Source organism: Dendropsophus ebraccatus, chromosome 3, assembly GCF_027789765.1.
Source record: "Dendropsophus ebraccatus isolate aDenEbr1 chromosome 3, aDenEbr1.pat, whole genome shotgun sequence".
Lineage (NCBI taxonomy): Eukaryota > Metazoa > Chordata > Amphibia > Anura > Hylidae > Dendropsophus > Dendropsophus ebraccatus.
This window is the reverse complement of record NC_091456.1, coordinates 5,692,679-5,705,337: the sequence shown is the minus strand read 5'-3', so window position 1 is coordinate 5,705,337 and position 12,659 is coordinate 5,692,679. Positions and strand designations below refer to the sequence as shown.

At 44.3% G+C, this 12,659-nt stretch overlaps 1 protein-coding gene across 3 annotated transcripts in view; it reads right to left on the bottom strand.

Annotated features, from left to right (window-relative positions):
- Positions 1-12,659, bottom strand: part of KSR2 (kinase suppressor of ras 2) — a 304,420-nt gene that overhangs the window by 141,675 nt on the left and 150,086 nt on the right. For all 3 annotated transcript variants that reach the window (XR_011362254.1, XM_069963967.1, XM_069963968.1), the window contains exon 5: positions 9,063-9,241. Coding sequence is in view for 2 of the 3 variants with exons in the window: in XM_069963967.1 (XP_069820068.1) it covers positions 9,063-9,241 (179 nt within the window). In the remaining variant the exon portion in view is untranslated. The remainder of the gene's footprint in view (positions 1-9,062; positions 9,242-12,659) is intronic.

Here is a 12,659-nt window from a genome sequence, read left to right as displayed (position 1 = left end):
TTGCTTGTGTATTGTGACTACAATGATAATTTTCAAGGAGCTGTGCTTATTGACGTGCTGCCATCATTCCTTTCCTTCTTCCAGACCATCTCTCTGTCACCCTCTGATCACGCTCTAATCATCTCCTAATTCAGAGGCCTGTATATAGGTGTAGTCATATAGGTACGGTGCAAGTAGGTAAAATCACATCACCTAGCCTTATCGGTCTCTTATAGTGTGTCTCTTATAGCGTGTCTCTTATAGCGTGTCTCTTATAGCGTGTCCCTTATAGTGTGTCCCTTATAGTGTGTCCCTTATAGTGTGTCCCTTATAGTGTGTCTCTTATAGCGTGTCTCTTATAGCGTGTCCCTTATAGCGTGTCCCTTATAGCGTGTCTCTTGTAGCGTGTCTCTTGTAGTGTGTCTCTTGTAGTGTGTCTCTTGTAGTGTGTCTCTTATAGTATGTCTCTTATAGTGTGTCCCTTATAGTGTGTCCCTTATAGTGTGTCCCTTATAGTGGTCTCTTATAGTGTGTCTCTTATAGTGTGTCCCTTATAGCGTGTCTCTTATAGCGTGTCTCTTACCTTCATCCTCAGCGCAGTTCCCATGCAGTTGTCTACTTCTCGGTCTGGTACGACTGTTAGGAGCACTGCTCCACTTCCCTAGCGGATCAGCACTATGGGGGGTGGCCAGTGCTCCTAAGAGTCTTACCAGACTGAGAAGTAGACAACTGCATGGAAGAGTGCTGAGGATGAAGGTAAGAATGATGTATCACTTAGGGTACTATTACACGAAACGATTTTTCGAAATCAACGATTAACAATAAACAAACTCAAATGACCGCTATGGTGGACGACATTAAATCATTGACCCAATTACACGGAACAATGATCGTTACTTATGATCGTTATTGCGTTCGTCCTGTCTTTGTCACTGCGTTTGCCCGCTACTGCGAACAACGTCTTATTACATGCAAACGATTTGCAATTGATCAACGATAAAAATAGGTCGAAATTCTATTAACGATTTCTCGTTGGTCTGCTATTACGCTAAACGATTATCATTCAAATCCGAACGATTTAATGATTTTTCGAACGATAATCGTTCCACGTAATACCACCCTTACATTGTGCTGTGCAGCTGATCCAGAGATCTCCTTCTGAATAACATAGACAATAAGTAGTCCTCTCCATTATGTGCATGAGCCCAGTAGTCATGGATATTCATGAGAACAAGCAAACTCCACCCACCAGCCGCTAATTGGCACTTATCTATCCATGCTGTGTATAGGCAGTCACCTGTCAATCAGCAGCTGTAGGGAGGGGGGAGGGGTGTGGCAACAATCCTATTCTCCTGCATATTAGGAGAACGGCTGAGCAGAATGATGTAAGTAATACACCGATCTGTTCAGTACTTCTCATTAAAAGTGGAATAAACCTAGTGACAGGTTCCCTTTAATATACAATACAGCACATAGCTGCAATTTTTACATCACGTTGTGTGTTCTTTTACTAGAACGCAGCGTCCTCTGGTCTTCGTCATTCATGTTTTTCCTATTAAGATTCTTGATAATAAGTCTTATTAATATCAGATTTTTCATAACGTTGCGGTTTCCTGTAGCACAGTGTGATCTGGGTGGGGTGGTAACATGCAGGGTACAGCCAAAATCCCCAACAGATTGATGTATTTTAATGGCGAAATCTTCAGATGTAATAATCCGTCTTTCTCCTCCTGACCAGCAATGGTGATGCCAGTCTGCATATGGATTGTGCCACATAATAAAGGCCAGTCATATAACACAGGGTAATATCGGCCTATTCCCCGGATAATAATCCTAAATAGTAAGGCCCGACAGCGAAAGATACAAGAAGATATCGGCAGATCTCTGCAGAGCGCTGTTTGTCCTCTAATTACTGTCATTTTTATGGAATATACAAGGATACTTTATTTATACAGAGATTTGTAATTTACTTCTATAAAAAATATATTTTAAAAGTCTTCCAGTACTTATTAGCTGCTGTATGTCCTGCAGGAAGTGGTGTATTCTCTTCAGTCTGACACAGTGCTCTCTGCTGCCACCTCTGTCCATGTCAGGAACTGTCCAGAGCAGGAGAGGTTTTCTATTGGGATTTGCTGCTGCTCTGGACAGTTCCTGACATGGACAGAGGTGGCAGCAGGGAGCACTGTGTCAGACTGGAGATAATACACCACTTCCTGCAGGACATACAGCAGCTGATAAGTACCAAAAGACTGGAGATTTTTTAAAAGAAGTAAATTACAACTCTATATAACTTTCTGACACCAGTTGATTTGAAAGAAAAATAGGGGTACTCGCTGGTCACTATACCACATGCATCTGATAATACCGTGTAGAACAGAGGTGTCAAACTGTGGCCCTCCAACTGTCGCAAAACTACAATTCCCATCATACCTGGACGGCCAAAGCTAAACCATAGAGTTTGACTGGTGTAGGAGATGGCTCTTTTTCATTATTTTAGGTTTTCCCGGACTCTTGACTCCTGTAGCGGTTGTTATGGAGGTCATATTGGTTGCTAACCAATTTCCCTGGGAAAACTTTTTTTTTTTTTTTTTCCCGCCATGTTAGTAGTAAATGTCCAGAATGTTGTGACCCTTAAGCTAAACGTCTTCGGTTCCTGGATGGAAATATTTAGTGTTTGTTATCATCCTGCTCAGCCCGTCGCAGCCCTTAGTACTGTATATTGGTTTCTGGTGTGGGAGGTAAGACTTCACGTAGGACTCTGGGTAGCAGAACCTTTCATTGTATGGCGCCAACATGCCAATCTTCTTATGAATCACTGTGAGAGTGGGAGCAGATCAAAGTCCTGTATTGCCAGTCATAAGAGGTATTACATGAATACACGCTTCCCACACACCTCTCGCTGCACAAGCCAAGGACCTGTTTTCAGACACTGTGCAGGTGCGAATCCGACAGTCACATTAAAGTGTTCCTTTCAATCACTCGATCTGTCGGTGCCAGATCTGCCAGGCATTTTGTTAAGACGCTTTACATAAACCACTGAAGAAAAGGAGTTTCAGATGTCCTCTTGACGTTAAATGGGATCGTTCAGCTTGAACCTTTTCTTTCTCCTTCGGAGGATTTTAAGGACCCCCCCCCCCTTTTTATTTGTACCCTACTACTTAACATATTATATAAAAGAGACAGAGATATCGCATTACTGACGCCTTAATAACATCTGTATCTGAATAACCTATCCGTACATAAAGAACACGGGCAGAAGGATTCATGTCTTCTACTATACAATTACGTCTTGGCGTGCAGCTGGCGCTCATTCAGATACCAATATATGAATGCCACCTGAAAGTTTCACCTACCCAAACTAGAACTTCTCTAGTCTTAACATTGGTGCGGCCCAGTCTTTGGGGGAGAATCACAATATACTTTCATCAGGGGCGTAGCTAGGATTCCTGGGGCCTCATAGCAAGATACTGTATCATGAATATACTCACATGACAAGAAGGAGGATGGTGCCCCCCCTGCCCCACAGGCCCCATAGCAGTCGCATGGTCTGCCTCCATGGTAGCTATGCCACTGACCTTCATGTACTACTGCATACTCCTCATAGATAGAAGCAATAATCTGTCCCATAGAAGGTTGGCAGCTGATGCAAGACAGTAAATCATCACCGTACCTTGACTATCAAGGTAATTACCACCATGGAAAAACCCAACAAATCACAGAAAGGGGTCTACACCAATTTTAAAGAAAACTCTTTATGAGACAATTCCTAAAATACATAAATTTCCTACAAAAGACATCACAAATCCTATATATGATGCAACAAGCAATGTCTCCAACCCTGGTTAAGGTGCAGTATATCGTGCAACAGCTGTTACTGTTTCCTCCCTGAGGATAGCATTTGGTGGAAACGCGTTGGACTCATTGTACGGGACAAGTTTATAGGGTATTCAAAGGGGCATTTAAAGAGGTAGTCCGGTATAGGGGTCATCCTTTTTAGGGTATACCCTGTGCAGGTAGGGGTAGCTCCACATTCAGATTAATAGGTTTTACTACTATGAGTAGTCCCTGCTTGGAGTATTTAAAGTAGCTGCTTTGTGGATCCCCCCTGGAGGTCTGCGGTACAGGTGGATATCATACAAGCCAGGTGGGTGAGATAATACTCATTTTTTTTTCTTCTCATTCGTTGATTGGTTACTGCTGTTGCATTACATACTGTACCTTCACCCGTGTTGGAGACTTTGGTTAGTGCATTATATACTGTATATGATTTGTGATGTCCTTTGTGGGAAATTTATGTATTTTATGAATTATGAATTGAAACAGATGTACACCCCTTGGCGTGATTTTTTTTAGTAACAGAATAGTAATAGGATGCAGAATAAGAAGCACACAATGGGCATATGTTCAGGTTGGTTATAATGGACTCAGCAGAACCCGTCTTCACTTTGCTCCTCTGTAATGAAGACGACTTTGCCTGATAATGCCCAGATAAGAAGTGGGGGGGGGGGGACTGATTTTTTGTCTTATAAAACTTATTACAGCGATTAAAATCGCTTGTACTATTAATTTCTGCAAAAATATTTTAAATGACAGATTACACTTTAAGGGCCTTTTACACAGCCGATTATTATTACTAGAAACGCTCCTTTGGTTGATAAAAAGTCCAATCATCGACTGATCGCATCTTTTGCGCCATGCTACAATATATTGCTATCAGTGTGTAAACGGGATGTGCAGCCGACAGCAATATATTTAAATGGTTGCATGAACAATACAGGGATCATTTGTGCGGCCTGGCAGTGCAATTAATCACGCCTCCTGAAGGCACCGAAAACAAACGCTGATCTCACTGATCAGCACTCATTTGTTTCTGTAGACGGACCCATATGAGGCTGTATAAAAAAAACTCTGACATAGTAACTGGCCGAGAAAGAATAGGAGGGAGGACCAGCAAATTTTAGCTTTGAGATATTAAAGAAAATCTATCATCACCCAAGCCCTACCTGAGGTGCTGACAGTGTGCTGTAGCTGGCACTCCCCTGAGGTGCTGGCAGTGTGCTGTAGCTGGCACTCCCCTGAGGTGCTGACAGTGGGCTGTAGCTGTACCTGAGGTGCTGACAGTGTGCTGTAGCTGGCACTCCCCTGAGGTGCTGGCAGTGTGCTGTAGCTGGCAGTCCCCTGAGGTGCTGACAGTGGGCTGTAGCTGGCACTCCCCTGAGGTGCTGACAGTGGGCTGTAGCTGTACCTGAGGTGCTGACAGTGTGCTGTAGCTGGCACTCCCCTGAGGTGCTGGCAGTGTGCTGTAGCTGTACCTGAGGTGCTGACAGTGTGCTGTAGCTGGCACTCCCCTGAGGTGCTGGCAGTGTGCTGTAGCTGGCAGTCCCCTGAGGTGCTGGCAGTGTGCTGTAGCTGGCAGTCCCTTGAGTCCCAGATTGTGCATAATCCACTGCACGGACAAATTACCAAAAGGCACCATGCTCATTAGGGGACTGCCAGCTGCAGCACACTGCCAGCACCTCAAGGGACTGCCAGCTACAGCACACTGCCAGCACCTGTGTCCCTTGAGGTGCTGACAGTGTGCTGTAGCTGGCAGTCCCTTGAGGTGCTGGCAGTGTGCTGTAGCTGGCAGTCCCCTGAGGTGCTGGCAGTGTGCTGGAGCTGGCAGTCCCCTGAGGTGCTGACAGTGTGCTGTAGCTGGCAGTCCCCTGAGGTGCTGGCAGTGTGCTGCAGCTGGCAGTCCCCTAGTGAGCATGGTGCCTTTTGGTAATTTGTCCGTGCAGTGGATTATGCACAATCTGGGGTCTACTACAGTTATGAAGAGTCAATGAGGAGTTGTGGCTCAGCGTTTGGGCCGCATTTTGCACATGTTACCACTGCTTTCTTCTGCCCCTACAGCATACACTTAGCAGTGGTGGTTGGGCCCAGAAGCTGACAGATTCCCTTTAAGCTGACTTTTCATCATTGGCTTCTTAATTGGGAGGCAGAACTCGTACATCGATCGAGCACTGAATAAAAATACAATACACACTGCATAGAGGCAGAAAGGTGCTCCCACCGTCTTGGAGAAGAGAATATTCTTATTCAGATGACTTCGAAAATCCAGGTCTGAAGAGAACTCAAGAAAAACAACAATGTCTCAACAATGTCGGAAATGCACCTGGAAGGCTTTGTCGCCTTGAAGTCTGTTTCTGCCTGGATTTTACAAATCCTTTCAATAAATTTGGCTTTGACCCAAAAAAGTGGGACATCACAGTTGTCTTTATTCCATTACAACCGTGACACAGCCCTTTATCTGGTTTGAAGGAGAAGTCCCACAAAATTGAAAACAGGTAGGCTGGCGGGGGAGCACTTAATACGGTATACTCACCACTCCTTGTACCTCCGTGGCACCACTCCCAGTGGCCATTCACACAGCTTGGTATGTGATGCTGCAGCTGTAAGAGCTGCAGGACACCGGCGGCTGTCAGATGGACCCGACAGTGGCGCTACAGGGCACAAGGATGGATAAGTATACTTTGTTTATTAGGTAAGTTACATAGTTACATAGTTAATACGGTTGAAAAAAGACACATGTCCATCAAGTTCAACCAAGGAGGGGATGGATACAAGGAAGGGGGAGGGGTGATATGTTCTATACATATGCATCTATATTATTTTGGTCTAAGAACCTGTCTAGCCCTGTTTTGAAGCCCTCTACTGTTTTTGCTGTGACCAGATCCTGTGGTAGACTGTTCCACAGATTCACAGTTCTCATGGTAAAGAAGGCTTGTCGCCTCCGGAGATTGAACCTTTTTTTCTCCAGGCGGAGGCAGCGCCCCCTTGTCTCTCCAGGCGGAGGCAGTGCCCTCTTGTCCTTTGAGGGGGTTTTACCTGGAACATCTTTTCCCCATATTTCTTGTAGGGGCCATTTATATATTTAAATAAATTAATCATATCTCCCCTTAAACGTCTCTTCTCCAGACTAAACAAATGTAATTCTTTTAATCTCTCCTCATAACTAAGATGCTCCATTCCCCTTATTAGTTTAGTTGCCCGTCTTTGTACCCTCTCCAGCTCTAGAACATCCTTTTTATGAATCGGGTTCCAAAACTGGACGGCATACTCCAGATGAGGCCGCACCAAAGCTTTATAAAGCGGTAATATTATATCCCTGTCCCGAGAGTCCATGCCTGTTTTAATGCATGACAATATCCTACTGGCCTTAGAAGCAGCTGACTGACATTGTGTACTGTTCTGTAGTCTATTATCTACAAGTACACCCAGATCCTTCTCCATCAGTGACTCTCCCAGAGTAACTCCCCCCAGGACATATGATGCATGCGGGTTATTAGTACCCAGGTGCATAACTTTACATTTATCCACATTGAACCTCATTTGCCAAGTGGACGCCCAAACACTCAGAGTGTCTAAGTCATCCTGTAACATCTGCACATCCTCCATAGACTGTACTGTACTACAAAGCTTGGTGTCATCTGCAAAGATAGAAACATTGCTGTTAATTCCATTCTCAATATCATTAATAAACAAGTTAAACAGAAGAGGGCCCAGTACTGACCCTTGGGGTACACCACTTATTACCGGGGACCATTCGGAGTAGGAATCATTGACCACCACTCTCTGGGTACGATTATTAAGCCAGTTTTCAATCCAGTTACACATTAAATTTTCCAAACCAATAGACTTTAACTTACCCATCAGACGTCCATGAGGAACTGTGTCAAACGCTTTTGCAAAATCCAGGTACACGATATCCACAGCCGTGCCGCCATCCAGGCTTCTACTTACCTCTTCATAGAAACATATTAGGTTGGTTTGACAGCTTCTGTCCTTAGTAAAACCATGCTGGTTATCACTTATAATACTATTAGCCACTACATACTCCTGGATGTAGTCCCTTATAAGCCCCTCAAATAGTTTCCCCACAATGGACGTTAAGCTTACGGGTCTATAGTTACCTGGGGAAGTTCGAGAGCCCTTTTTGAAGATCGGCATTACATTTGCCTTACGCCAGTCCCTCGGCACAATACCAGTAAGCAAAGAATCACGGAATATTTCATACAAGGGTAGTGAAATTACAGAACTGAGTTCCCTAAGAACTCTGGGGTGCAATCCATCAGGCCCTGGAGCTTTGGTTACATTGAGTTTGTTTAATTTATCTTGGACCATATCTATAGTAAACCAGTTCAGTACATTACATGTGTTAGCAGCACTGGCCCCACCCACCTCAGTACTGGCCCCACCCACCACAGCTCCATCCTCTTTTGTATATACAGAACTGAAGAACCCATTAAGTAACTCAGCTTTCTCCTGATCCCCAGTTATTAATTCCCCGTCGCCATTATTTAGGGGTCCTACATGCTCTGACCTTGGTTTTTTTGCATTAATATATTTGAAGAATTTTTTGGGGTTTCTTTTGCTTTCTATAGCTACCTGCCTTTCATTGTGAATTTTTGCTGCTTTTATTACATTTTTACAGGTTTTGTTGACTTCTTTGTAATGTTTAAATGCTACAGCTGACCCCTCTGATTTATATTTTTTGAATGCCCCTTTTTTCTCATTTATAGCCCTTCTAACCTCGGTTGTAAGCCATGTGGGATTGGATTTTAACCGTTTATATTTGTTACCCATAGGAATATATTTGGCAGTACAGTTATTTAATGTGGATTTGAAGATTTCCCATTTATTAGCTGTATCCGTATGTGACAGCAGCCGCTCCCAGTCTATGCCCTGAAGTTCTGCCCTTAACCCAGGAAAATTGGCCCTTTTAAAATTAAGAGTTTTTGCCCTCCCAACATGTTTTTCTTTTCTACACTTTAAGCTAAAAGTCACTATATTGTGGTCACTATTACCCAGGTGTTCATGGACAGTGACATCCCCAACCAGCTCAGCGGTGTTAGAAATAACCAGATCCAACAAGGCATCACTTCTAGTTGGCTCCTCCACAAACTGGCCCAGAAAAGTGGGCTATATAAGGTAAGTGGGCTATATTTTCTAATAGTCAGCCAAGAGAATACTGGTTAAGTACAAGCATTTTTTCAGACTTTTGTCGTGTATTTGTATGCCTAGTCACAATGGAGACTTACTTGCAGAAGAAGGTTCAGTGTGAACAGGGGGAGTAGAAGGGAGAAAAGATGGGTAGCCCACAAAGAAAGAGCGTAGGGAGCGTTCGGAGAGGAGCGGGGAGCGCTGAGACGGGATATTCTCACAGCTGCCCACACTGTTGTGGATCTTGAGGTTTAGAGGCTTGTTCTTTTTCTTTGTTCTGAGAGAAAGAGCAAAAAAAAAAAAAAAAAAAAAAAAAAAAAAACAGGAGAGAAAAAAGGACACAAGAAAATGTAATGTTAGTCGACATATTAAAAGAAAGCGAGAATAGAATTGTTAGTTAGAAGCAAGATTGACATTAGTGCTGGCTGAACTTGCCGAACGTTCAGGTTTGTCCGAGACGGAACACTTAACAATTAAAGAAGCTGGATGCCGCCTTCGGGCTGCCAGGAAAACATGGATACAACCTGTGGCCTGTGGCTATATTCATCATTTCCACCACTCCCTAGGGCGGCATACAACGTCTTCAGCCACCAGAAGTCAAATGCCAAGTGTTACGGGTCGGCCAAACCTGAACAACGCCAACTGACATTAATATAACGTACTAAGCGGAGGGTGAGATTCTCTATTACCGTCTTACACAGAATATAAGATGAGAAGGGCAAAAACTACACCAAAGGCATCACAGTAGAACATGCTGTGTGATATGGTGCAGTACGCAAGATATATTGGACACTTCTGTCTTCCTTCCGCCACCCATTGGCTGACTGACTTTTCATCAATATTTTCCACCCATATAATAGAACATAAAAAAACATAGCTCTTTCCTTCCAAAAACAGCACCACACCTGTCCTCTGGTGTAGAATGGTATTACAGCTCAACTCTACACACTTCAATGAAACTGTACAGGTATAAGAGGATTACCGCAGCACACCTGTTGATTAGTGCGAAAAAAATTTTTTCATTCCGTCAAAATAATATGTTCAAGAGACAAAGTTTCAGTTGCCTCAAGCTCAAATGAATGAACTAAAATCTACTTTTAAACTGTGGTAAATGCCTATCATTTAAAGGGAAAATACTCTCAGAAAGATATATAGATTTGTAATTTACTTCTACATACCTCCCAACTTTTGCAAAGAGCAAAGAGGGACATGTGCGCCGCGGTCCCCATAGCCACGCCCCCATAGCAACTCCCCTACAGTCACCACATGCTGCTGACTGAATAGTGCCCGATATAGTATCCAATCCCCCCAAAAATGCCCTATATAGTATCCAATCCCCCCAAAAATGCCCTATATAGTATCCAATCCCCCATTATAGTGCCACACATAGTATCCAATCCCCCATAGAGTGCCCCACATAGTAGCCAATGCCCCCATATAGTGCCCCACATAGTAGCCAGTGCCCCATAAAGTGCCCACATAGTATCCAATCTCCCTATATAGTGCCACACATAGTATCCAATCCTCCATATAGTGCCCCACATAATAGCCAATCCCCCCGTATAGTGCCCCACATAGTATCCAAGGCCCCCATATAGTGCCCCACATAGTATCCAATGCCTCATATAGTGCCCCACATGGTAGCCAATGCCCCCATATAGTGCCCCACATAGTAGCCAATGCCCCAATATAGTGCCCCACATACTAGCCAATCCCCATATAGTGCCCCACATAGTAGCCAATGCCCCATATAGTGCCCACATAGTAGTCGATCCCCCCATATAGTGCCCCACATAGTAGCCAATGCCCCTTTATAGTGCCCCACATAGTAGCCAATCCCCCATATAGTTCCCCACATAGTAGCCAATACCCCCATATAGTGCCCCACATAGTAGCCAATCCCCCATATAGTGCCCCACATAGTAGCCAATATCCCCATATAGTGCCCCACATAGTAGCCAATACCCCCATATAGTGCCCCACATAGTAGCCAATCCCCCATATAGTGCCCCACATAGTAGCCAATCCCCCATATAGCGCCCCACATAGTAGCCAATCTCCCATATAGTGCCCACATAGTAGCCAATCCCCCATATAGCGCCCCACATAGTAGCCAATCCCCCCATATAGCGCCCCACATAGTAGCCAATCCTCCCATTTGTGTGGCCCGACCAGAAAAACAATAAACCAGTAACTCACCTGTATACAGGTATAGGTATACAGACACTGACTGTGCCAGAAGTTATTCATGACAGAGGCTGCAGGTCACTTCCGGCACAGTCAGTGTCTGTATACCCCGCTGCCCGCCCCGGAGGATGACGGAAGTGCGCGCTCTGCCGGGAGAGGAGCTGCTGGGACCGGCGGACAGGTGAGTTACTGGTTTATTGTTTTTTTGGTGGGGCCACATATAATGCGGGACACTGGGTGCCGTTCCAGGACCGCGGGACACCACCCCGAAAACGGGACTGTCCCGTGGAATCCGGGACGGTTGGGAGCTATGCTCCTAATTAAAAATCTCCAGTCTTCCAGTCCTACAGGAAGTGGTGTATTCCCCCCAGTCTGACACAGTGCTCTCTGCTGCCACCTCTGTCCATGTCAGGAACTGTCCAGAACACTAATTAATCGCAATAGAAAACCTCTCCTGCTCTGGACAGTTCCTGACATGGACAGAGGTGGCAGCAGAGTGCACTGTGTCAGACTGCGGGCAATACACCACTTCCTGCAGGACATATAGCAGCTGATAAGTACTGGAAGACTGGAGATTTTTAAATAGAAGTAAATTACAAATCTATGTAACTTTCAGAAACCACTTGATTTGTAAGAAAAAGCTTTTTTCTGGAGTACCCCTTTAAATACATATGTTAGTCTCTGTACATTTGGAGCATGCTGTGGGTGCAGTCTTGTTCTTACTTCATCTCTTTGAACCTGTCTCATTTTCAGGTGTTACTTATAATGTATGTTTGTACCTCAGTGGACGACAGCAGCAGCTGCATTGTTACTGCGGGGGAAGCAGAGCATATTACAGGGCTTTCACTATTTATAAAGGTGTAAATGACTATTGCTTCATTGGAGAATTAGAGAAACTAAGTAGGAAACCTGGGGATTAAGGATCCAGTATAACAGTGACCTGTGCAGATATGAGAACATTCTGGAAGGATTGCCAGAAAACTGACGGCTGACCCCAGATTATTAGAAGCGTCTCTTCCCTCCCATACTACACACGTCACATATCTCAGCCTTACAGAAAACCCATCATCAGAAAATGCCTTTTTTTAAGGAATTTTTTTGTAATCTTTTTTATTTTCTAAAATAAATTCTAAGATCTTGCAGTTCTCATTTTCACCACTGGGTATAAAACTAAGCTGAGACTTCCTGTTGTGTCTGTGGCGATAAGAGGCTGCTGTAAAGTGATCTGTACAGCATTGCAGCATCATGTGACACCAGTGGATAGAGGAGACAATGGCAGCTCATTGTGGAATGACCTCTTCACAGGTCACAGAGCTCTCAGTAATGTCTCACATTCATGTCAATGGGACAAAGTCTGCCTATTGTCGTCTATGTCCTTGAGGCTTGCTGTAAAGCATGTCACTAAATGCTGTTACAGCTAAGGCAAGATGACCGCCCCCATAACAACATACAAACATCTGCCCTCCTCACAAAAGCTGCATAAATTAGGGCATCATACCAGACATAAC